Source organism: Maniola hyperantus, chromosome 8, assembly GCF_902806685.2.
Source record: "Maniola hyperantus chromosome 8, iAphHyp1.2, whole genome shotgun sequence".
NCBI classification, from domain to species: domain Eukaryota; kingdom Metazoa; phylum Arthropoda; class Insecta; order Lepidoptera; family Nymphalidae; genus Maniola; species Maniola hyperantus.
In genome coordinates, this window is record NC_048543.1 from 12,637,899 (window position 1) to 12,662,783 (window position 24,885).

A 24,885-nucleotide genomic window follows, 5' to 3' on the forward strand; every position below is an offset into this window, starting at 1 on the left:
CTATGAAAATTTCCACGAAAAAAGTGAAACTGCGGGCGGTCGCTTGATAGTACATACTGTTTCTTGAGATATTTTGACTCATGTGTTATTCTTGCCACCTCAATCTCAGGTATCTCAAAAAAATTCTATTAGTTTATCTATAGTTTTGATGAAATGGTTGAAAACCTCATTTAAAACATCTTTTAAGACGAAGTGCCTTTCTTGATGCCTTTAAAATTATAATCTAACTGTGAAACCTTGAAAATATTATTTTATACTCTACCTACTAAAAGCCAATCTGCCAATATTTGCTATTAATTATCGACGAGAAACAGTAGCTGATAATATGTTCTGAAATATTTTGAAATTGTAACGGAATACCAAATAGAATACCAGATGCTACTTTTTCGCCCTATTCAGTAAGTAAATCTAATATGTGTTAATAAATCCTCACTCACGACTCGATCACGACCGGAACGGTATTCGGGGACAAACAATAAATAATCCAATTTAACGCTCAGTGAAACGATGAAGGGGACACAATGGGCTGCGGGACGTACTTTCATCCATAACACATACAACTATTAACGTACTATAGGGCCGCAAATTGTTTAATAAAAGTCTTGTACTTTTGAAGCTGGCCACATTTTAAATGCTTTTTCTTGTAAACTGAAGTAGTGCAAATTTATATTGTACTATTTCCAATTCCGCCAAGAGAGCCTTTAGGTGCCAGGCATAAGTTTGACTTTAATGGATATGCTGATTCGGAGCCTTATTTGAAAATAACGTTATGTATTTCTTTAGTACGTAAGGTACGTTTTCGGCGACAAAACTTCACGCAATCGTGTTTTAGGTTTTTTCATTACCAATTCTTGGCTTGTCAACATCACCTCTCCTCTCTCCTCAGATTATGTATATTCGAGCATATTTTTAGGTGCCTATATTGAGTTTTCCGTTGAGTTCGCCGAATCCAAATCGTCTAAGCAGCGCTCAGGAAGCTTCGAGATGTCTTCTTGTTCAAAATTCCTCAGTGCTTGAAGAACCAGACCTCCGAGTAGCCGGATTACAGGAGACGCCACACTCTTCTAAGTCTTCGAACAGTGCGTGTTACCGGTGATGACATATGAATCCAAGACAAGGTCGCTAACTATGGGTCTCATAAGAAAGCTCAGAGTCACTCAGCGGGCGATGGAGAGAGCTATGCTTGGAGTTTCTCTACGTGATCAAATGGAGATCTGTAGGAGAACTAGAGTAACCGACATAGCTCAACGGGTTGCGAAGCTGAAGTGGCAATGGGCAGGGCACCGTTCCAGCACCTTAGGACCCCAACGTCTATCGGAAAACCGATAGACGTTGGGGTCCTAAGGTGTTGGAATGGCGACCTCGTACCGGAAGATGCAGCGTAGGAAGGTCCCCTACTATGTGGACGGACGACATCAGACGAGTTGCAGGGAGCCGCTGGATTCAGGCGGCGCGGCATAAGACCGTGGCGTGTGGAAGTTCCTACAAGTTCAGCAGTGGACGTGTATCGGTTGATGATGATGTTGATGATGATATTGAGTTTTAGACGTGGTACATCTTTACAGGAAAAGGACAGTACTAGCAGCCCAGCATAATCAGTGTGATAACACGTGTCGTATGATTCTTCTTCTTCTTTGTTGAAAAAATTTTGCCAGTGCGATCATCTCCAAGTAACGAATGAGGGCAGAAGTTGTTACCTCACGAGCATTCCCCATTTCTCGTAAGACTCCTAATCATTCGAATATTACATTCGGGAATTAATCTAAAAAGTATCCCATGTTTGGCCGGCCTAACTTAAACTATTAACTCACCACTACGGTCCCAAATCGTTTAATAGTCTTGTACTTTTTAAGGTGTTAAGTTCGTACAGTAATGTGATAATCGATGAGCCTATAAAACTACTTAAGAAGTCGTACAAAAACTTGATGTCACGAGGTTAAGCATTTTGTCATTACATGCGACATCATGCTGTGTGAGAATTTTGTAAATCGAATCTCTTGGGTGTCTTTTTTCATTGAGAACAGGTTTTGTGCTTGATAGGTCCTACTTGTGATGTAACGAATGTCATATTTTGGACATTCGCGTATGCAATGCGAATGCGAATATTCAGTTTTTTTTTAAATTGGCGCCATTTGTCTTTATTAACCAACAAAAAAAAAGATACATAGGTACACCATGAAAACATTGCACTCCTTTTTTGGACAGTTGTGTAAAAGATGAATAAAGTTTCCACTACACGAGGGCGAAATTACACCCCCATGACATTGAGTCAGGTGTAAGTAAACAGGTATCAATTTAATCAGGCAATGATACGGTCTGACACCCACCCTCCACGTGGTATATTAGAGCGTGACGTAGATACCACGCGAACAATACTGGTTTTGTACATTTTACATTATCAATCGTCGAAAAACGTCTGTCTGTCTGTCTGTCTATCAAGAAACCTATAGCGTACTTCCCGTTCCTAGAATCATAAATTTGGTAGGTTGGTAGGTCTTACAGCACACGTAAGGGGAAAAATCTGAAAATCGTGAATTTGTGGTTGCATCACAAAAAAAAATGTTTTCATGAACAAAATTAGTATTTTCTAATTTCAAAGTAAGATAACTGTACCAAATGGGGTAGGTATCATTTGAAAGGGCTTTACGTGTACCTACATTCTAAAAAAGATTTTTATTTATTTTTATACATTATAGTTTTTGATTTATCATGCAAAATGTTGAAAATATACGACTGCTGTACGGAACTCTCGGTGCGCGAGTCTGACTCGCACATGGTCGGTTGTTGTGTAGTTTGTATGAAGCTCTCAAAAGGTAATCCATACAGATTCATTATATCATTATACACCAGTGTGTTTGTTATAACTTTCACAGTTTTTAATACATCACAATCAATTATTATTTATTTACAAGGTGCTAGATTTTATCATGCAATTACATGGTCTGTTACCCACCCTCTACCACGTGGTATATCAGACCGGAACATAATATGGTACGGTATGTTATATTGCACTTGAACATAAATACATCTATGTACCTAATACTCCTGACTTGTATAAGTAGGTATAATAGTAGGAAGGTTTAATAAATTGTTATGGTCTTAGAATTTTTTTATTGCTTTTTTCTAATAAAAAGCATGATCATGATCAACCCATCGCCGGCTCACTACAGAGCACGGGTCTCCTCTCAGAGTGAGAAGCGTTTTGGCCATAGTCTACCACGCTGGCCAAGTGCGGATTGGCAGACTTCACACACCTTTGAGAACATTATGGAGAACTCTCAGGCATGCAGGTTTCCTCACGATGTTTTCCTTCACCGTTAAAGCAAGTGAACCCCCGATCTCCGATTGGAAGGCGAACGTCCTAACCACTAGGCTACCATAGCATTTTTAATATATAGCAATAAAAAGCATGATTGTCGTCAATCTTAATACAATATTATGGAGAACTCTCAGGCATGCAGGTTTCATCACAATGTTTTCCTTCACCGCAAGTGATATTTAATTGCTTAAAACGCACGTTAAAGTCTGAAAAGTTAGAGGTTCGTGCCCGGGATCGAACCCCGGGCCCACGAATAGTAGGCCGGCCTCTTAACCACCAGGATATCACCACTGACAATGTGTATATGCGTCAAAGTAGCGCGTGCCCTACGCAAATGTCCATACAGATTGCTAGTCGTGAAGGCCGCGGGTACACAATAATAATAGCACATTACTGCAACTGGATACAGCGCTTGGAAGCTAGGCCAAGACAGAAGCTTAAAAGTTTACAGATATAACTCCCGCAAATTGCTAAAGCGCGTGGCTGCCATTTTAGTGACGTCAGCACTAGACTGAAGTTTCGAGCTGATGGTATACTTTTTCTTAAATATACGTCATTTTCACGTCATCTCGATGTTAATGAGACATGGTTCCAGCGCAATAGCAATTTGCGGGACTTATACAGTATTACAATTTACAGTTGGGTTTAATGAAAAACTGGCATAACCTCCAGGTTAGCCCGCTTCACTTACCACCAGGTGAGATTGCAGTCAAAGGCTAACTGTATCTGAATAAAAAGAAATATAGAGGAATATATTCGTACTAGCCTATTCCCGCGACTTCGCGTGGACTACACAAATTTCAAACCCCTATTTTATCCCTAGTTGAATTGAGTTGAATTTTTGAAATCTTAGCGGATGGCGACGTCATATTAATAGCTATCTGCATGCCCGATCGGTCCAGTAGTTTGAGATGTGCGTAGATCACTCACTCATTCAGTCAGTCACCTTTTCGTTTCATATACCTATCTACTTATTTAGATATTCGTATCTTGGTGAGTTGCATTTGTCTCTGTTACGATCACGGAATTTTGCATTACTATTTTTGACCGCATTTTAAATCTACGCCAACGCATTTATCGTTGACCAATTTTGAACTTGAACTATTCGTAATTGCTTTATTAAAGTAGGTAGATTTTGCGTACTATAGATGTATGAAACCGAGTAGATAGATACAACCTTTTTAGATATCATCGAAAATCGACTCTGCAGTTTGCACTTTTTGATTAGGCTTAAACTTTCCAAAAACTTATCTTTTTCTTCATTGATATTACACTAGTATATTTTATTATCATATTTAACTGCTTTTTTTTCTAAAATAATATTTCATTCACAAAGTCGCTTACAACTTGATCCTATGACTGGAGGGTGTCTAAACAAGTGGCATAGTCATGTTCAAAATTGCCTCTCATTCGAACCCTACTGTGATTGTAAACCAATTGACAGGCTGTGGTACGATTGGACACAAATAATAGTGCATAGGCAAAGCCATAACCTATACGGACGTTGCAGTATTCAGCATGACAAATGGAACAACTAACTGCAGTTTTTCATATTAGGTATTTACTACAAAACATAAAATATTATTTTCGCTACTTACTATTCGTAGGCACACGATCTCTAAACTGAATAAGGTATTTGACAGCATGTAAAATATAGGATCGATTGATCGCATCCGTATTGAATATGAATTTAGCGAGAAAATCGACAAAGAAAATGATGTTTGTCTACTTTACGTGATCGTACGTGGCTGTGATTAGCCGAGTGGTTAAGGGGAAAGGAAGTGTCAAATCGCGAAAATGCTGTAAATTTGAAGAAAAAGATTTTCTTTCCTAAAGCATTAATAGCTATTAAATACATGTAATAAAAAACTTCAATTTGTGAAGATCATAATGACCTATATTACATTTGTTCAAATTATCCCGTTTTTTGAAAAATTGATGTTGAAAACATTGCTATGATCAACTTGTTTTGTTGTTTTTTTCTTTAACGGCTAAACGTGTTAAATTCAAACCATCACAAAACAATATGTTTAGGTTATCTCATCATTTTAAATTATTGGTTTTAAACTAAATGTTTTTCATTTCTTAAATAATCTAAAACGAACGGAAATTATTCATTTTCTTGCAGGCGCTAAATGCCGTCAGTATTTGCAGTAGCCTTTTGGCTGTCATGGCGGGTGGAGCTGCGCGCCACCATTTCTTCGTAAAATTACGCTATAAACTTATTATTTTTGAATGAAAGTTGTGTTTATATATACTGGTAATGGTTGAATAATAAAATAGGGATTTATTTATCTCAAAATGAAGCCGGCTCACTACTCAAATTTATTTTAAAATTATCGTAGTATTACGTACTAGTTGTGAGGTTGTCATAGATTATGTTGACAGACAGTAATATTTTCTAAGTAAGTATTATACCTATGTGTCAGATCCATATTTGAATTTCATTTCATTTCATTTCATTTCATTTCAAGTGGCAATGAGCGCTCGTAATTCGAAAAGCCAATATATATTTACAAAATACGATCCCAATTCCCAAGGTACTGGAATGGCGACCTCGCACCTGAAAGCGCAGCGTTAGAAGACTCCCTCTAGGTGGACAGACGAATCAAACGAGTCACAGGGAGCCGCTCGATTCAGGCGGTGAAAGACTGTGCCATGAGGAAGACCTTATTAGAGACCTATGTCCAACAGTGGACGTCTGTCGGTTGATGATGATGATGATGATGATGATTATGCCTTTCTTCTTCTTCTTAAATTTTGAAAAAAAAAATTTGAAAGCATCTGGCATAACCTGTTAACTTGAAGCCTCAATAATAATTATTAAGGCTATTTCAAATTAAATTTATATTTAAAACTAGATGATGCCCGCGACTTCGTCTGCGTGGATTTGGGTTTTTTAAAATCCCCTGGGAACTCTTGCGAGATAAAAAGTAGCCTAAGTAGCCTTCTCTGGGATATAAGCTGACTCTGTACTAAATTTCATCAAAATCGGTTAAACTGTTGGGCCGTGAAAAGCTAGCAGACAGACAGACAGACACACTTTCGCATTTATACTATTAGTATGGATTATAAGAAAAAGATTGATTGCCTCTCAGCCCTCTGAGAGACGTTAGGTTAAGTGAACACGAATTATGACAGTTCTGTGTTCTAGCGTAAGCTTTAGGTCTTCTGATAGCGTCAACAGTGACATTTCGGCTGCCTAAAATCCAAACCCTGTAAACGACATCAGACGAGATCGCAGGGAGATAATTTAATTTATTTTATTTTAAGACTAAGTATTTTCAGTAGATTGTCTAGTAGTTAGACTTTGTTAAATAATGCAGAAAGAACATTATTGTATGCAAAGTATTTTCCTTGCAAACATTTAACATGTACCTATAGTACGTGACAGGTCGAGATGGCAATCGGGGTGGGGACGTCACCCGCGCTATCACGCACCGGGTTAGCGTGGGGGCTGAGCGGGTGTGCGGGCCTTATACCCCGATTTCCATCTGTCATTTTCTCATCATTCATCTCGCGTACTATAGAGCTTATTGCCTTTCCTATTCTTACTTTTAATGCATTATTAAACGTCTTTACTGTTTTGATTTGGATTTTAGATCATGGGTTATGTTTTTAAAATGGTCACAGCGACTTACTAGGCTTTGAATTGGTTTTCTCATTGTATAAGGTGCACTTACTATATATAGCCTGCGACAGGTTGAGAGGGTAATCGGGATATAAGGAAAGGGGACGCGCCGTACACCCGCACGTCATAAGGCGCACGACTGCACCGGGTTAGCGCAGGAGCTGTGCGGGTATACGAGGCGTTCCCTCCCCGATTACCATTTTTTCAACCTGTCGCGTACTGTAGGTTTAGACTTTAGAGGTATCAAAATTTCTGTTATATGGAAAACCAGAGGATGCCCGCGACTTCGTCTGCGTGGATTTAGGTTTTTAAAATCCTGTGGGAACTCTTTGATTTTCCGAGATAAAAAGTAGCCTATGTCCTTCCCCGGGATGCAAGCTATCGCTGTACCAAATTTCGTCAAAATTGGTTGAACGGATGGGCCGTGAAAGGCTAGCAGACAGACAGACAGACAGACAGACAGACGGACGGACAGACAGACACACTTTCGCATTTATAATATTAAGTAGGTATGGAGTATAGATATGGATGTGGAAGTATAGATTTTAATGCTGTTTTCCTTACAATAATGGGAGATACTATTGAAGTAAGAATTATGACATAGGATAACGATTTTTCAAAAAATGTCATTTACTGGGTTTCGATATGGGGCGGTCGGTTTAATCAGGTTCTAGGGTAAAAGACTCAAGTGAATAAACAAATCACAGGTTTTTACCATAAATAAAAACTACCAGGAATTAAACCAGCTGATACAAATTTTTATGAATAAGAGTTTTTAAGGGTTTCCGTACCATAATCGTAAAAACCAGCCAAGTGCGAATCAGACTCGCGCACTAAGGGTTCCGTACTTCAATCGTATTTTATCGACATTTTGCACGATAAATCAAAAACTACTTACTCTATCTCGTTCAAACCAATTTTCGGTGAAAGCAAACTTTCATGGTAATATCATCATATTTTTTTTTTGTTTTATCATTCTAGTATTTTAGAAGTAACAGGGGGACACACACACACACACACATTTTACCACTTTGGAAGTGTCGCGCAAACTATTCAGTTTGGAAAAAAATTATATTAGAAACTTCAATTTCATTTTTAAAGACCTATCCATAGATACCCCTCACGTATGGGTTTGATGAAAAAAAATTATTCAGTTTCAGTTCTAAGCATGGGGAACCCCCAAAATTTACTGTTTTTTTCTATTTTTGTGTGAAAATCTTAGTGCGGTTCACAGCATACGTCTACTTACCAAGTTTCAACAGTATAGCTCCTATAGTTTCGTAAAAAAGTGGCTGTGACATACGGACGGATAGACAGACAGACATGACGAATCTATAAGGGTTCCGTTTTTTGCCATTTGGCTACGGAACCCTAAAAATGGAACCCTTATGGTTCGATTTGCTCCGTCCTTCCGTCTGTTTGTCTATCACAGTCGATTATTTCCGTAAGAGTCGGTTCCCACTTGTCGGTTGTCGGGCCCGGATTTTAATCGGATGTTCCAGTGGCAGAACATTTTATATGATGCACGCTTGACTAAAACCGATTTTGTGTTGGCGCCGACAAGAAATGTCGGGTGTTTTGCCAGCCCTCTACGTTCGGAATAAAATCGTGTCAGATTTTGCTCGCCTATGAGTAAGTATGACGCTGTTTACAAAGGTCCTAAGTGACTTATAAACTACTAGGTGATGCCTGCGACTTCGTCCGCGTAGAATTAGGTTTTTTATAAATCAATCGTCAACTGTAGGTGTTACAATTGACGGTATACGACAAACATTTACTACTTTTGCCTCTATTCTCTCTCTCCCTCAGTCGAGTTTTTTTTTGTTTTTTGATCTTTAATATATAGAAGGAAAACGTGACTGACTGACTGACTGACTGACTGACTGACTGATCTATCAATGCACAGCTCAAACTAATGGACGGATCGGGCTGAAATTTGGCATGCTGATAGCTATTACGACTACGACGACGATAGGTATATACCTATCGTCGTCGTAGTCGAGTAATATATATATATATATATATATATTACTAATATGGGTTGTATATATATTGATATTTATAATAGATATGTATATGTATGATAGTTATGTATGTATTACTGAAATAGTTAGGTACTTATTAATTAATTATATTATATTGTTTTATACTACTTCATTTTTCTGTATTGCGTGTAAGTACTATCCAACACACCTAGTTTCTCCTTTCACCAAAGGTTGCCTGGTAGATTGCTGTGAGCAATAAGGCCGCCTTTGCATACAATCTTTTTTTCGTTTTAGTTTCTTTGTCATGTTATGTAATATTTTTTGTGTGCAATAAAGTATTTCTATCTATCTACGACGTAAGCATCCGCTAAGAAAGGATTTTTTGAAAATTCAACTCCTAAGGGGGTGAAATAGGTGTTTGAAATTTATGTAGTCTACGCGGACGTAGTCGCGAGCATAAGCTAGTCTTATATAAATTCTATTTGTGAAACTTGTCATCAGCTTCAATTTTCTTCTGTTCTTATCAATTTACTTTTCCAATTAGCTGTAAGTTTTCCTGTTAAATAAAAAAATATAAGTATAACAATAATTAATACCGCGCATTATTTTTGCTCTTTTTGATTATTAAATAATTTATGACTATAATATAGATACACAAAATAATAAAAAAATACTAAATGATGCCCGCGATTTCGTGGGCGTGGATTTAGGCTTTTTGAAAATCCCGTGGGAACTCTCTAATTTTACGGGTTAAAAATTAGCCTTAGCAGACAGACAGATACACTTTCGCATTTAGTAACCAACTTCCAAAAAGGAGATGGTTCTCAATTCGGCCCGTTTTTTTAAATGTATGTACACCGATTTTTTCGAGGTTTCGTATTCGTTCATTTCCTGGAGTCCTTTACCCTAGTACGTTAAAGTACTAAAAGTGCGTGTTAGTAATTAGTATCAGCTGATCAAATGTCAATAAATTGCGCCAAAACCAAACGCCAAAACAAAAATTGCTAGTTTCAAGGTGAAACGGCAACTGTCATTAGCGAATCCAATTCCCTTAATGACGTCAACTGCTCGTAAACAGTTGCGTGTATAGTATAGTCAACAACCAAAGTTTACGGGATACTTAAATAATAAAATAATAAAATAATAATAATACTTAATTAAATTAAATTAAATTAAATTAAATATTTTTTGTTTTAGTTTCTTCTTGCACTATATGTAATGGACGTTAAATATATATTATCTATAGAGTCCTTAGACATCAGTGATTAACTTACAACAGTTTTTAAAAACATGTCAAATACCTTATTGATAGTATTCGATCTTAAAAGTATTGCCACCACTTTCATAGTGTGTAAGTAGGTACCTTACAAAAAAGACAGTACCTATAGCTGGCATAGCAATGCACCCACAGCTAAATTGCATTTAGGTTCTCTTTGCAATGTAGACCCCCACTAGGAGAGGAATTTGAAAAAGTCCAACTTTATTTCAAGCGAACGAAGTCCCCTACGCCATTTCAAAACACACTGTAGATACAATATTGTATACAGTGTGGTCTATTAAAATAAGATTAATTGAAAAGGACAGGTCATAAATGCTAAACGATTACATGGTCTACCTGTCACCCTTACAGTAAGGCACGTGGTATACCGATGCGTGAAGTAACACGCTCTTTGGTCACGGTCGGTATTGCACGCAATTGCCGTGTCAACACGATAACAACACCTGTTTTGTGAGCTCTTTATTAAGTTATCAGAATATCAGACATCTGGCGTATTAATTTTATTACTACAAGGTTGTATTGCGTTTGAATGCGAACTCGTTATAACAAAAACAGATCATAGAATAGAATAAAAAGTACCTCATCGTCAGTTGCATCTAAATATTGTTTTATTTAGAGAGCCGAAGTTGCGAATATAGAACAGAATTTGGGCATTTGTGCACTCATCCGTGTTCGGTTCGTATTCGTGTTTTTTATGTAAGAAAAAATACGGCAATCCGTTTTTTTTTTGTTTACATAAAAACACGAATACGAAATATGGATGAGTGCACAAACGCCATTTGTCTTTATTTTGTAGATTGTTGAAGGTAGGACGTAGGTTGATCGGTGCATCTGTTTTAAAAATTTTAATAATCATGAGTTTGAGGTCCACGGCACTTTAAAAAATACTATAAAATATTGAAATGGGAAGTGCAATTTCAGGAAAAAAAAATTCAGTTTTTGTAATAAAGAACTGATAAATGTGAGAGAATGTAATAGAATAGATCATAATTAAATTACATATAATTATATTTTGTGCATTTATAAAATGAATTTCAACGTCATAATGAATAAGGACTTAATATTTCGTTAAAAGCTGTAGGTAGATTCATACAGGCAGGACTTGCGACACGAACGTTTGTTGAAGCTATTGAATAAAGTGGGCCGAATGGATTCAGTTCCGTATACTTAAATTTACTTAAGAAACACTTGGCTATGAAGCTTGATAGCATATTCTAACGAGACTCCCCACTCGGCGTACATTCCTGTTCATAATAGCTCGTGCGCGATGCAATTTGGTGGAAGTGAGCCAAATAATCGCCCCGAGCCACGCAATCATGCTGTCTGAGTTTCCATTGTCGCGTTAATACAGGGAGTGTGCTCAAATACTTTATATCCGTCAAAAATGACGTGTGTTTCTTTATTGAACGAATGAAGAAATCAAAACCGCTAGTTAACGTAATATAAGACTTATTGCCGATTTTTTTGTCTTTAAAAAACATTTATATAAGGGATAAAAAGGTTTTGACAGTTTTTGTAAAGGAAATCTTACAATACTTATATTAAAGTTTACGTGACAATAATTTGGCAATTGAAAAATCGGGTCTTAAAGTGAAAAGATTCACGGTTGGATTTATTAGTATGTGTCTCGTAACAAGCGATAGAAAAAAAAATATTATGAAAAGTGTGTTAAATTATATTCACTGTTTAGGTAATTGAAATTTTTATAGAACTAAAAAATAAAACTTAAATATGCCTTTTAGTACATTCTAACAAGAAATCGAGTTCAATTTGCTTTTGCAAGCATATAAGTGGCTAGCTCGTGCGCAATGCAATTTGGTGGAAGTAAACCAAATAATAGCCTGAGGCCACGCGATCTGGTTGGCTTTCATTAGTTGAAGAAACGCAAGCAATAGGTATGTATGTACATAGGAATAGTATGTACATGTACATTGTGGTTGAAGTCACAGAGTACATTTAATTGAAGTTCTTGTCATGTGTGGTTGATGAAGTTATTATTGTTGGCTACTTAAAATGGAATTGGCAGTTGAAAGCAATAGTTTTGTATTTAAACCTTAAGGAATAGCTCCTTAGGTTATGGGTAGGTTGTGACAACCCACCCGGTGACACCGTAGCGACCAGTAGTGCTTACGCAACATAATCAATCCGAAGAAAAGCTCCTGAAGTAGTTTGGAGTTTCTCTATGTGATCAAATCAGAAATGAGGAAATTCATTGGAGAACCAGAGTAACCGGCATAGCTCGCGGGCTGCCAGGCTGAAGTGGCAATGAGCAGGGCACATAATTCAAAAAACCGATAGGCATTGCGGTCCCAAGTATAATGATGATGATTATAATATAATCTTGCAGAAGTTGACTTAATTCAAGTGTTTATACAGTACAGAAAACTGGTTTCTTAAAGAAATTGCGGACGTTACTTACCAGTGGACGCTTATCTTTAGTTTGGAAGGAGAAAAATTAAGTCGGTGTACAATGGAAACACAACACCACTAAATTTAACCAACGTAACACACAGCCAGTAATGCAGGCCCGGGGCTGGCGACCATTTTGGCTTCTGTTTAAAAACGATCATGAACGTATTACTTATACATATATATAGTTCTATGGGGCATATAATTTGCCCCCAAAAATAGGTAGGTATATTAAGTTATGGAGCAAAATTTCAGACATCAAAAAACGTTAATTTGTACTCGTGCTAAACTGTCCATGCTTTACACTTTTACAGACCAATTGAGATGCAGATGTAAATTGTAGGCATAATGGTACTGATTCTGAGCACAACCAAATTTTAGAGTATTCGCATCCTCTTTTTACTAATGTAATATGAAAAGGACAGACACAGTTTGACAGTTTTAAATTTAATTTTTAGATGTTAAAACCCGTGATTTTAGCGCAAAGTCATGTTTAAATTTGTAGCGTGCACTAAAATTTAGCGTCTTTAAATGTAAAGTTCATGTTCTGTCCTTTTTTAGCATTGTTAAAAGAAAAGGGTACAGATACTCTAAATTTAGTTTGGAGAAAGACAACGGAATCGGTGCCATTGTTACTAATCAAATTGTGTAATTGTTCTAAATACCATACAATTTTTAAGGGTTTATGAGGAAATTTTCTAAGGTTTTTTAATGGATTGCTATCTCGACTTGTCGCATACTATAGGAGACATTGAACAATGGCACAGTTCAGCATCAATATTGGCTCAACCCAACTTGTTGATCTTCTTGGTGCTTAGAATTAAAAACCGGCCAAGTGCGAAACTGGCTCACACCTGGCCGGTTTTGGGCTTGGAAGGTTTCCTATTACAGTCAAATAAATGCAGTACATATAAATCAAGAACTAATATGCATAAAAATAAATAAAAATCTGTTTGAAAGCCTTTCATATGATGCCCCACTTGATACAGTAATCTTACTTTGAAAGTTGATAATAGGTTCTAATTAATTTGTTCATGAACACATTTTAATTTTTTTTGTGATGTCATCACAAAGTCACGGTTTTCGGATTCCTCTCAGAGTGAGAAGGGTTTTGGCCATAGTCTACCATGCTGGCCATGTGCGGATTGGTAGACTTCACACACCTTTGAAAACATTATGGAGAACTCTCAGGCATGCAGGTTTCCTCACGATGTTTTCCTTCACCGTTAAAGTACCTAAGTGATATTTAATTAATTTAAACGCACATAACTCCGAAAAGTCAGAGGTGCGTGCTCGGGATCGAACCCCCGACCTCCGATTAGAAGGCGGATGTCCTAACAACTAGGCTATCACAGCTATAATTTAATTAAATAGATCCTAAGAATCGTGGTTGATTTAAGTATTTCTTAAAACACAGTAGTGCCTTCTTGCACTAATCGAAAGCAATAGTTAGCATTCGCTACGGTTAAGCCTTTATGCCATTACGCTAACAGACACTTGACCGGTTTTCGGAGAACACACGCAAGTGAACGCCTCTGGCTTGCTTCTGGAAGTGGCCCTTTTGAACGATATCGTACACCGAACAGTACGCTTAGTATAAGATTTTACGTCTCACCAAACGTTGCTAGAATTGAAGAATCGAAACACAACACACTCAAAGTAAAATGGACCTAATGGGCCTTCAATGCAAGCATTGTAGTCAAAAATTCAATGCCACTGATTTTAATTTCGCAACGTTTCCGCTTGGAGCGCTGGCTGTAGATGTGTAGACAAACTTGAGCTTTAAAACAAGGCAGTTAAGATCCAGCTTACTATAATGCGGAAGGTTTTCGACACTCGAATACTTTCAACGATGGTAAGACATAAAATCTCGTACTAAGGGTACAGTTCCCGGCAGAGAAAAGAGAGAAAAGAAAATTACACATCTAACTTTAGGAACAGATAGCCCCGTCTATCTGTGTAGATTAGACTGACAAAATGCCAGGTAGGTATGAGTGACAGAGACGACCCTCTACGAAGCCGAAGCTCTTCTAAAGTTCGATGTGTAAATATTTTCTGCTGGCCGCTGTACACTACTGCTCATGTGTTGATCTGGGAATCCGTTGCATTATTATTTCAATATAACTTCCACTAAATCTTCTTTTCTGAATCCAAGTATGATTTTCTATATAAAAGTGAATAAGTCTGCTTTTTTGATTTATAACAAACTAAATAATGCCCGTGACTTCGTCCACGCGCATTTTTTTAAGCCCGTGGGAACTCTTTGATTTTCCGGGCTAGAAGTGTCCTTCCCTCGGATGCAAACTCTGTACCAAATTTCGTCAAAATCGGTTGAACGGATGGGCCGTGAAAAGCTAGCAGACAGTCAGGCAGAAGTACACATTTTCATATTTACAATATAAATCCTGCAAATTACTAATGCGCGTGGCCGCCATTTTAGTGGCGTCAGCACTAGACTGAAGTTTCGAGCTGATGGTATATTTTTATTTCGGCTGACGTCAAAATGATGTTAATGTGACATGGTTCCAGCGCAATAGCAATTTGCGGGACTTAACTTACTTATACTTTTCGTTGTGATCTCATTTTAAATTACCATTTTTTAAAGGATCCGATATCGTTTCGTTCTAATGTAAATGGATCTATAAAATCGTGATAGCCAGAGGTTAGTCAGTGCTGATTGTTTGAACGTTACAGGGAAAGTAGACGTTATTTACACTTAAACTTCTAGTAAAACATTAGCGCTAATGACCCTATGAATAATGGTTTATAATGAGATTGATTGCTTTATATATTTATACGTACGATTGGTCTGTTTCTGCTGTGAGCTTATACACTTAAAGTACCTACTACCTAATTCGAAAACTTCGAAAAGTTCTTTTTACGAAAGTAAAAGAACCAGTCTAGCGCGAGTCGGACCTCGTTCTTTTAGGGTTCCGTACATAATTATGCGCGTATCCGAACGTGCATACTGCATAGACACCTAGACCGCCTCTCTCGCTTCTGACAGCTCGAGTTGTTTGTGGTCCCTTCCCTTTTCTTCCCGTGAGCGGTGCTTCTTGTGCCTCTGATATAATTATTATTATATTGTTTAGTTCTTCATTTATTGTTTTGTGACTTCTTTACTTTATAGGTAACTGAGTGGCACCTAAAGTAGTTACGTGACAGGTCGACATGACAATCGGGGAGGGATCGCCCCGCACACTCGCCCAGCCCCCGCGCTAAACCGGTGCGGGCGAGTGCGGGTGAGTGCGGGTGACATGCCGGTGTCCAGGGCGCCCGCGCCTCCCCGCCTTACCCCGATTGCCGCCTTGACCTGTTGCGGACTATGCCTACCTTTGCCAAAGTATGCCTAACTTATGTCTTGATATGGATTTCTGTCCAATTACTTTTTTATTTTCATACTTGACCGTCTTTTTACTAACAGTGTTTTTTTATATTTTTTGAGCTCCTCTCGATCGATGTCAATTAAATTTGATCAGGACCATTATGGAGATCGATTAAAAATCGATAGAGTACGTATATATTTGGAATCGAATTGAATTCAGATCACTTGATTTGGACGGTGCATTTGATATTGTTTTGGAACAATTACTTTTAAAGAATCAATTATTATCCAAAGTGTATTATTATGAAAAGAATAACTATATACTTTGTAAAACCAAACTATGGAAAGATTTTATCGTTATTAACAATTGTTAAATTCAGTTAAACTTTAACTGACTTTTTAAAAGATTGATCAAAAAATCGCCAAGATCAACTAGGTATAAAATTTATGTAGCACTTGAACTTAGTTTCATGTCAAACCGTCAACATTTTTTTTTAATTTTCAAAGTGAATTATACGAAAAAAAATTCAATTTCAATTCAAAAGGTGGAGAAAACTTCGTGGAAAGACTAGTTTTTATAAAGACCTGGGAACTACAGTGATCAAAGTAACTACATGCAATTTACATCAATGATAACACTACCTATATGCATATTGCACTTAAAGTATTCCACATTAAGCGTCAGATACCGTACCAGTATCTCTAATTAAACTGCGGTATCTTCAAAGAAAATATTTATCAAAGAATATTGGATTTGATAAGGCGTATTAAACGGTTGAAAAACGATTAAATACATAGATAAAGCTAATGTAACCTCCAATCAAAATGCAGTAATGTATGAAGTGGATGGTTTTGACCAGAATTATCATAATAATTGCAATAAAAAGCTCTGTATATTATAATATAATATAATTTTAATAGAATCTTAGGAGTAAGTTTAGCTGTGTGTATTCTGTGTAGGTTGCTGTTTTTTAAATTAATCTCTAAAAAGCTCTATCAATCATTATTACCTACCTACAATCTCAATTCTCAATTCTTATGATTGGCTAAGTTTATGGTATTTTTGCTTTTTAGCCAATCGCAAGAAAGTGTTAGCCAATCAGAGGTGACTGTAGCTGATGTAAAATTATCGCGAAAGGACCCCGGATGTCGACAAATATCTATAAAAATACGAAATAAAAAACAATTCGAATCAATGGTTCCTATTTTTTTGTTGCAGGTACGTCATCGATTTGGCTTATTTGATGAAGTCTGCACTTCTGGTGGCATTCAAGTCCGACATTGTAACTGGGTGCGATTTCTTCGAGTTTCGGAGAATTATGGACCACAAGTAAGTTACAAGTTACTAATAAATACACTACTAAAGATAAATAATAGTTACACGCGTGTCCTCAGCAGACCTGCGAAAAATGACTAAATTAATGACTATAAGGACCGTCAATATAAATGACAAGATATGGTCAAGCGAACAAAATTTTTAACGGTTTAGGAACCAAATAAATCAGCGCCACCTCTTACTCTTAGATACTAATGAACGACCCGTTTGAAATCCAAACGTCACTGAGGTTGCATTGGTGCAAAAGCACCACCATACGAAGTAATATATAAGTCAATGCTAAGGACACTGTTTTGTAAATTTAACAAAAATGTATAAGGGAAAATCTTCCTTTCAGAATGTTTCATAAAGTTTCTTCCTTTAAAAATGTTTCCTCTCAGAGTAAGAAAAGCTTGGCTATTGGTACATTCCACCACGCTTGTTAAGCGCAGATATAAGCAGACTCCACACACCTTTGAGAACATCATAGAAAACTCTCAGGCATGCAGGTTGCTTCACGATGTTTTCTTTCACCGTTAAAGCAAGTAATACTTGATTATTTAAAACGCGCATATCTAACTCTGGAAAGTTAAAGATGCCAGGGATTGAACCCGGGACCTCTCGAATAGGCTAACGTCTTGACACTAGGCTATCACTATAATCACTAATCCTATTTAAGTGGTGTTGATAAAAAAGAAATTGTTCTAGGTAAACCTAGTCTGTACAAAAGTAAAGGGTGAGCCAGTATACGAAGCGGTGAAGCCTGTATCAGCACACACCGAGCTGGTGGTGTACTACCTTCCTGAAAGACCTGAAGAGTTATTCTTTGTGAGGATGAGGAACAACTTGTATAGGCAGACGATGGACTCTATATTAGAAGGTAAAACTAAGGAAATATACAGGATGTAACCAGAACGCAAGCAAGAACGAAGACAGGTGATACTACTACTACTACAGGTGATATGATAACACCAAAAAAAATGCAAAATAAAATAAAAAAACCTGTATTTTGTAAAAGTTCACAGAATATTCACGATATATTGCAAATAAAACATCTGAAGGACTCTAGAGGTCAACGAATGTTGCGTAGGCCATTCAGAGTCAATGTCACGTCGTAGGCGGGCCATTGACCCGAGTTTTGCACGCTATTGCGGTATTGAATAGTACTAAATCACTCAAACTACAAAACGAGACAAATGGTTTATTGGTATTGGATTGTATTTAGGCAGTATTAACGCTAAGTTTTAGCGTTATGGTTACATCCTGTATTGTTCAAGTAAATTAAACGGTGCGCCAACATTTAGCAAAGATAGTACTGGCCCACGCAGAAGAGGGACTATTGTCCGCGGAGGACAAAAAAATACGGTTCATTAGATACATTCTGATAGACAAACGGACGGACAGCGGAGGCTAAGTAATAGGGCCCCGTAGGCCATAGGCACCCTTGGGTACAGAACCCTAACAAAGTTAAGCAATGCATGTTTGCAACGGAAAAGTGAAACAGATTAAGGCAGTGGTCCGACCGCCGGCGAGAAAACGACTAACTATCGGTGATTTTCTCTCTCAAGAAATGCACAATAAAATGTACATTCCGTGTAAACGAAAGAGATGCATATATCAAAAGTTGCTCTCTGACTGTTCACACTGCCGGCGACGACTCGCTTTACTAGTTTTGTCGCTGAGGCACGAGCTGTCAAAAATAAACTCGCTCAGCAATATTCGTTCAACGATGCTCGCTCGCTTGAACACGTGTAACGCGCGCGCAGGTTTGCACTGGACTGAGCGACCGCTCGCGAATGGCGCGAGTAATCGCTCGTCGCACTTGCACTTGAAACTACACACTCGCTTCCCGCTGATCGCAAACTCGTTTAAGTTTCTAGTTCTACTCGTTTCTCGTTCATCTTCGGCGGTCGGACCACTGCCTAAAATGTACATAGTGTATTTAGCAGGTGGTTAAAATCACCGAATGTCGGTGAAAGTGGCACAACATGTGAATTTACTACCGGTCGATAATCGCAGGCAATAGACGACGCATGAAATCGTATCAAATTGACTGTACCTGTACCTACTGATTTATTGTAATTAATGTACAAAATTATTTGATACTAGCTGATCCCCGCGACTTCGTCCGCGTGTAATTAGGTTTTTAAAAATCCCGTGGGAACTGGGATTTTCCGGGATAAAAAGTAGCCTGTCCTTCCCCGAGATCTATACTAACTCTGTACCTACTGAATTTCATCAAAATCAGTTGAACTGTTGGGCCGTTAAAAGCTAACAGACAGACAGACAGACAGACACACTTTCGCATTTATAATATAAGTATGGATTTAACCTTTGAATATTGCACTTGATACAACAGAAAACCTGCTACATAGTTACTTATTTAGATGAAAAAATAGGTATTGAAAAAGGTATTAAAAAAAACTTTGTATATAGGAATTGAAGTTTGATGGCCGAACAGTTAGGTACACTAGTAGATATTCCTATTTTAATAAGGGTCAACGCATAGATGGAGTGCAGTAGTGCTGAGTATTTTCACTTAAACTAATACACACACACACATACACATACGATTAAAATAATTGGTATCAGCCGGTCGATTGCGGAAAAATGGCATCAATTGGCTAAAATGGTATTCTTGTTGCAACGACGTATTGTAGCCAATAGTGAGCGAGCATCAACCAATCCAACCATAATTATTAATTATATCTACAGCCGACTATTATTACAATTTCATTGGTTTCGTTTTGCATAATTACATTTTTTACCACAACATTAATAAACACTGTTTCATAGATAGTTTCTTTTCACATAACTACATATTAAGTACATATTGCGACATAATATTTAACGGTATGTCTGTGCGATTTTAATTTAGCAAACGTGTAGCGAGTATACACATCGGCACATACCTACTTGTCACTTCTCCATAAACTGCGGCGGCAGATCAAAGAGTTCCCTCGGTTCGGTAGTCCAGATAGTCTTTTTATGTCGATAAAGTCCGCGTGACATCTGTAAATGACTCTCGTTAGTTGTATAACGATGTTTAGTACCCGTGTCGATATGTTTAAATAGTTTTACCCGGATTTATGTGATGTAGGTGTTAATTATGTTAAATGTTTAGTAGTTGGAGCTGTTGAATGTATTGGTGGTCTTTGAAAGTAAACGTAAATTACTGAAATGGCCTAATACCTTTTGTTGGATTTTACGGATTATATTCGACGTTATTTTATAAATAACTGCCCCGGCTTCGCCCAAGTGAAAATGAAAATTGGTGAGGGTGTGAAATTTAAAAAAATTCTGATATTCGCACTTCTTTATTTTTGCTCACAAAGCCCAAATACCAATTTTCACAGATATTACCTAATGTATATTAGATAGGTAGGTACTTGAAAATTGACTGACTGTCATAAAAGTTTCATCCCCTACTTAAGCCCTTTGGGCGCAGAAATTTGAAAAGCTTGCATGAAACACGTATTTCTTCATTTTTAACCAAAAGCCCAAATATCAGTTTTCATAGATATAATATAAACGTTATGCTTATGATATCAAAAGCGCCTTATCAACGACCTCTATGTACTATACGCACTAGACGAATCGTTACGAATAAAAGAAATGGCTTAATGGTTTGTCATACTAATTTTAACCGATTCATAGAACACTATTTTTGTTCGAAACGGCTCATCTAGTACTAAGTGTATAGAGGTCGTTGCTTTTCATATATTATCATCGCCGGTAGCGAGCTTTCATTTCCACCATGATTTTTAAATACGTAAAAGTTTATAGTGTTTGATTTTATATCTAGTAAAAATTGGTAGGTACTTCAATAAAAGGTTCATAAAAATGTTCAATTTGCATACAAATTAAAAATAATCAATTACAAGACGTCTAGTTGTATTAATTATAATTTCACGCCGCTATAAACAAGCCCTAACCGCAGTTAAGTTATATACCGATAACGAACGCGGCACGTTTGTCTCACTAAAGAGATCCGATCGCAGACGCATCGATAATCCCGATTCCGATGCAGCTGTCGGCGGAAACGAGCTATATGTGTATAAAAATATCGATAATGTTAAAGTTTCTTACATACATCGAAAAGTTCGTATTGTATACGACGCTGTAAACCACAAAAATTTATAGGTATATCTCCAAAATTAAATACCTAATTATAGTTGCAAAACTCAATCATGAACTGAATGCAATTAAATAATATATATTACTTATTTATAACAAAAGTTAAAACAAAACTGTAGGTGTCCAAACGAATGCATAATTTTAATAATACCTAACTCAGCCTGGTAATTACCTAAAAGTTTTATATCAATTTTACTAAAATTGTAGTGAGGGTAATTGAAGAAAGTCATTCCTACTAATATTATAAATGGTAAAGTGTCTGTCTGTCTGCTAGCTTTTCACGGCCCAAAAGTTCAACCAATTTTGATGAAATTTAGTACAAAGTTAGCTTACATTCCGGGGAATGACATAGGCTACTTTTTATCCCGAAAAATCAAAGAATACGGTGCAACGGATTGACGTAATTTTTTGCATGGGTATAGATAAAGACCTGGAGAGTGACATAGGCTACTTTTTATCCCGGAAAATCAAAGAGTTCCCACGGGATTCTCCACGAACTCCGGGAACTCCACGCGAACGAAATCGCCGGCATCAGCTAGTAATTGATAAATAAATAATAGTCATGACGACATCCGTTAATATTGAAACCATTCCCGCTATAAATGGATTATGAAACTCTGAGAGTAATGAATTTGCATGCAATTCTAAATCTTTCCACTGAGATGAGTATCTTTTTGATGACCATTCCATACTGAGGAATTCAAGAAATCATGTTGAATACTTGTGCAAACGATAACCTATCCTTTAATCTAGTACAAAAACTCACGGCATCTAATTAATGCGTTTCATCTACCGACGTACGTAAAGTGGTAAAAGATTTATTAGTGATACCCATAAGTTATAACTTTGCATATCATTAGTAAGGTCTAACCATAACAAGTTTGCTACAGTTAAATTGTCTAGACTAGGCCATAACGTCGTCTTTACGGTCTTCAATAAATTGGTTCATTAAATTTTGTGCTCTGATTGAATCATGGTTTTTAATGTCGAATTTTGAATGGTATTGAAATACACTGACTGACTCATCGGCTTAGCGCCAACCTTTTACGGTAACATGCTTTAGTTTTTTTGCGGTCAGTCCATCAAACTTTTAAAGGAACTCACTTTAGATAGGACGTACTTTACCTCAAGTAAATTACAAACCAAAGTAAGCTGAACGACCAACCAAATGTGATTTGTTTTATCTCTTACAGATTCACCGTTGGACCTCTCTACATCCCTTCTATCTAGAGTCCTTTTACCAATATCCCCTCCATCAGGACCAGAAGACGAACATAAGTCAGTATCAGGTGATTCCCTAACGTCATCATCAGTGGCCTCATCGAATGATTTATTAGAAATGACACCAAAAATCCAAAGAAGACCCACAAAGTCTGAACGTGCTTTGCTACCTTGCGAAGTTTGTGGAAAGGCATTTGATAGACCATCGTTATTAAAAAGGCATATGAGAACGCATACAGGTAAGCATCTTTAAAAAACACGCAACATAATTCAAATAATTGAATTTTTGTATCAAAAGACAAATTTTTTAACAAAACTTCTTTATTTGTTTATCTATTTTTGACTAGGCTGTCTATAACGATTAAATTAGAACATACTTTTTCTTCTAGGAGAGAAACCACACGTTTGTATGGTTTGTAACAAAGGCTTCAGCACATCAAGCAGTTTGAACACACACAGACGAATACACTCAGGGGAAAAGCCTCATCAATGCCAACATTGTGGAAAAAGATTCACAGCCAGTTCGAATCTATATTACCATAGGATGACGCATATAAAGGTAAGTGAATTTCATGCCTTACATTTTGAAAAGTTATAGTTAATACTATCTCTTGTATCTTAGTCGTCGTCAACTGATAGACGTCCACTATTGGACATAGGTCACTTATATAATATAGTCTCGTCCATGCGCCGTGGTCTTGCACTGACTGGCTCCAGCGGCCCCCTGTGACTCGTCTGATGTCGTCCGTCCACCTAGTGGGGGGTCTTCCAACGCTGCGTCTTCCGATATGAGGTCGCCATTCCAGCACCTTGGGACCTCAATGTCTATCGGTTTAAGAACTATGTGCCCTGCCTATTGCCACTTCAGCTTCGCAGCCCGTTGAACTATGACGGTTACTTTAGTTCTCCTACGGATCTCCTCATTTCTGATTTGATCACGTAGAGAAACTTCAAGCTCAGCGTCACTCAGCGGGCGATGGAGAGAGCTATCTCTCCATCGCCCGCTGAGTGACTCTGAGCTTTCTTATGAGGCCCATAGTTAACCATGTCTCGGATCCATAATTGTCATCACTGGCAACACGCACTGTTTTGAAGACTTCGGTCTTCAAGCACTGAGGAATTTTGGACAAGAAGACATCTCGAAGCTTCCTGATCATGATTATCTACTAATCATGATTAGTAGACGTTAAATTATTGCATCATCAGTTTTTACTGCAATAAGTAGTACTTACGTTCAATAATGATATCTATGATATAATATTTTTGTAATGGTTTAGGTCGTAAAATTTGCAATAGACTTTGTAGTAAATGACGTCGGTTTGTGCATCGAAGTGGAAAAGGCGCTGCTCCTTGACCGTGATCGTGGGAAAAAGGGTCGTAGGCAGTGGCGTGCAGGTCATAGAGGCATAAATGCACTGCTTACCCCAGTTGAATAGCTCAATGCATATTTTTCATAATGACCTGCCAGTAAACAGGCTCTTACTTAACTAGTGCCTAACCTGGCTTCAAACCCTGTGCACGCCACTGGTCGTAGGTGATAGATACTTGTATTATACCTACTCGTAGCTTAGAAGGCTTTTCTGAGTCCTTTATTGAAGATATTTTAAGCATCGTTGTGTATTAACTGGTCTCTATTGTGAACTTGTGTTTTATTGTTTTTGTGTATGAAATTGTAAAAAAGATTTTGAAATCATCTTCTTTTGGATGCTTTGGATCTTTTTATAGAATTTTGGCATGAATATCATCTATATAATATACAAAAGAAAATGTTTACTCACTGACTGACTAATTGACTGACTGACTGACGGATTTGACTGAAATTTGCCATGCAGAATGCAGATAGCTAATAGCAAGATTATGATGTAGACATCCGCTAAGAAGGATTTTTGAAAACTCAATCCCTAAAAGGGTAAAACAGGGGTTTAAAATTTGTACAGCCCACGCGGATGAAGTCGCGGGCATAAGCTAGTATTTTTATATTTGTCAATGTTTGGCTTTGTTTTTTTTTTTTTTTTTTAAGAATATTAGCCATATTAAAATGACTAATATTCTCCTTTCCTCTCCAATTAAGCATTAGGCTTGTGCTAGGAGTAGGTACGACAATAGTGCAACGGGCAGGGTTTGAACCGTCGACCTTTCGGTTTTCAGTCCACTCCTATACCGGTTGAGCTATTGAGGCTTTAATTTTGTTTGTTCTGGCTGTAAGTTTGACCTTTTATAACGAAATACAACTATATTTTTTGAGTATAAAGAAGCGTATCAAT

General features: G+C 37.3%; 1 protein-coding gene across 1 annotated transcript in view; it reads left to right on the plus strand.

The window, feature by feature from the left end:
- Window positions 1-24,885, plus strand: part of LOC117984407 (uncharacterized) — a 111,082-nt gene that overhangs the window by 60,690 nt on the left and 25,507 nt on the right. The window contains exons 2-5 of the mRNA XM_034971030.2: window positions 17,168-17,278; window positions 17,972-18,143; window positions 22,594-22,860; window positions 23,011-23,180. Of these exons, the coding sequence (XP_034826921.1) occupies window positions 17,168-17,278; window positions 17,972-18,143; window positions 22,594-22,860; window positions 23,011-23,180 (720 nt within the window). The remainder of the gene's footprint in view (window positions 1-17,167; window positions 17,279-17,971; window positions 18,144-22,593; window positions 22,861-23,010; window positions 23,181-24,885) is intronic.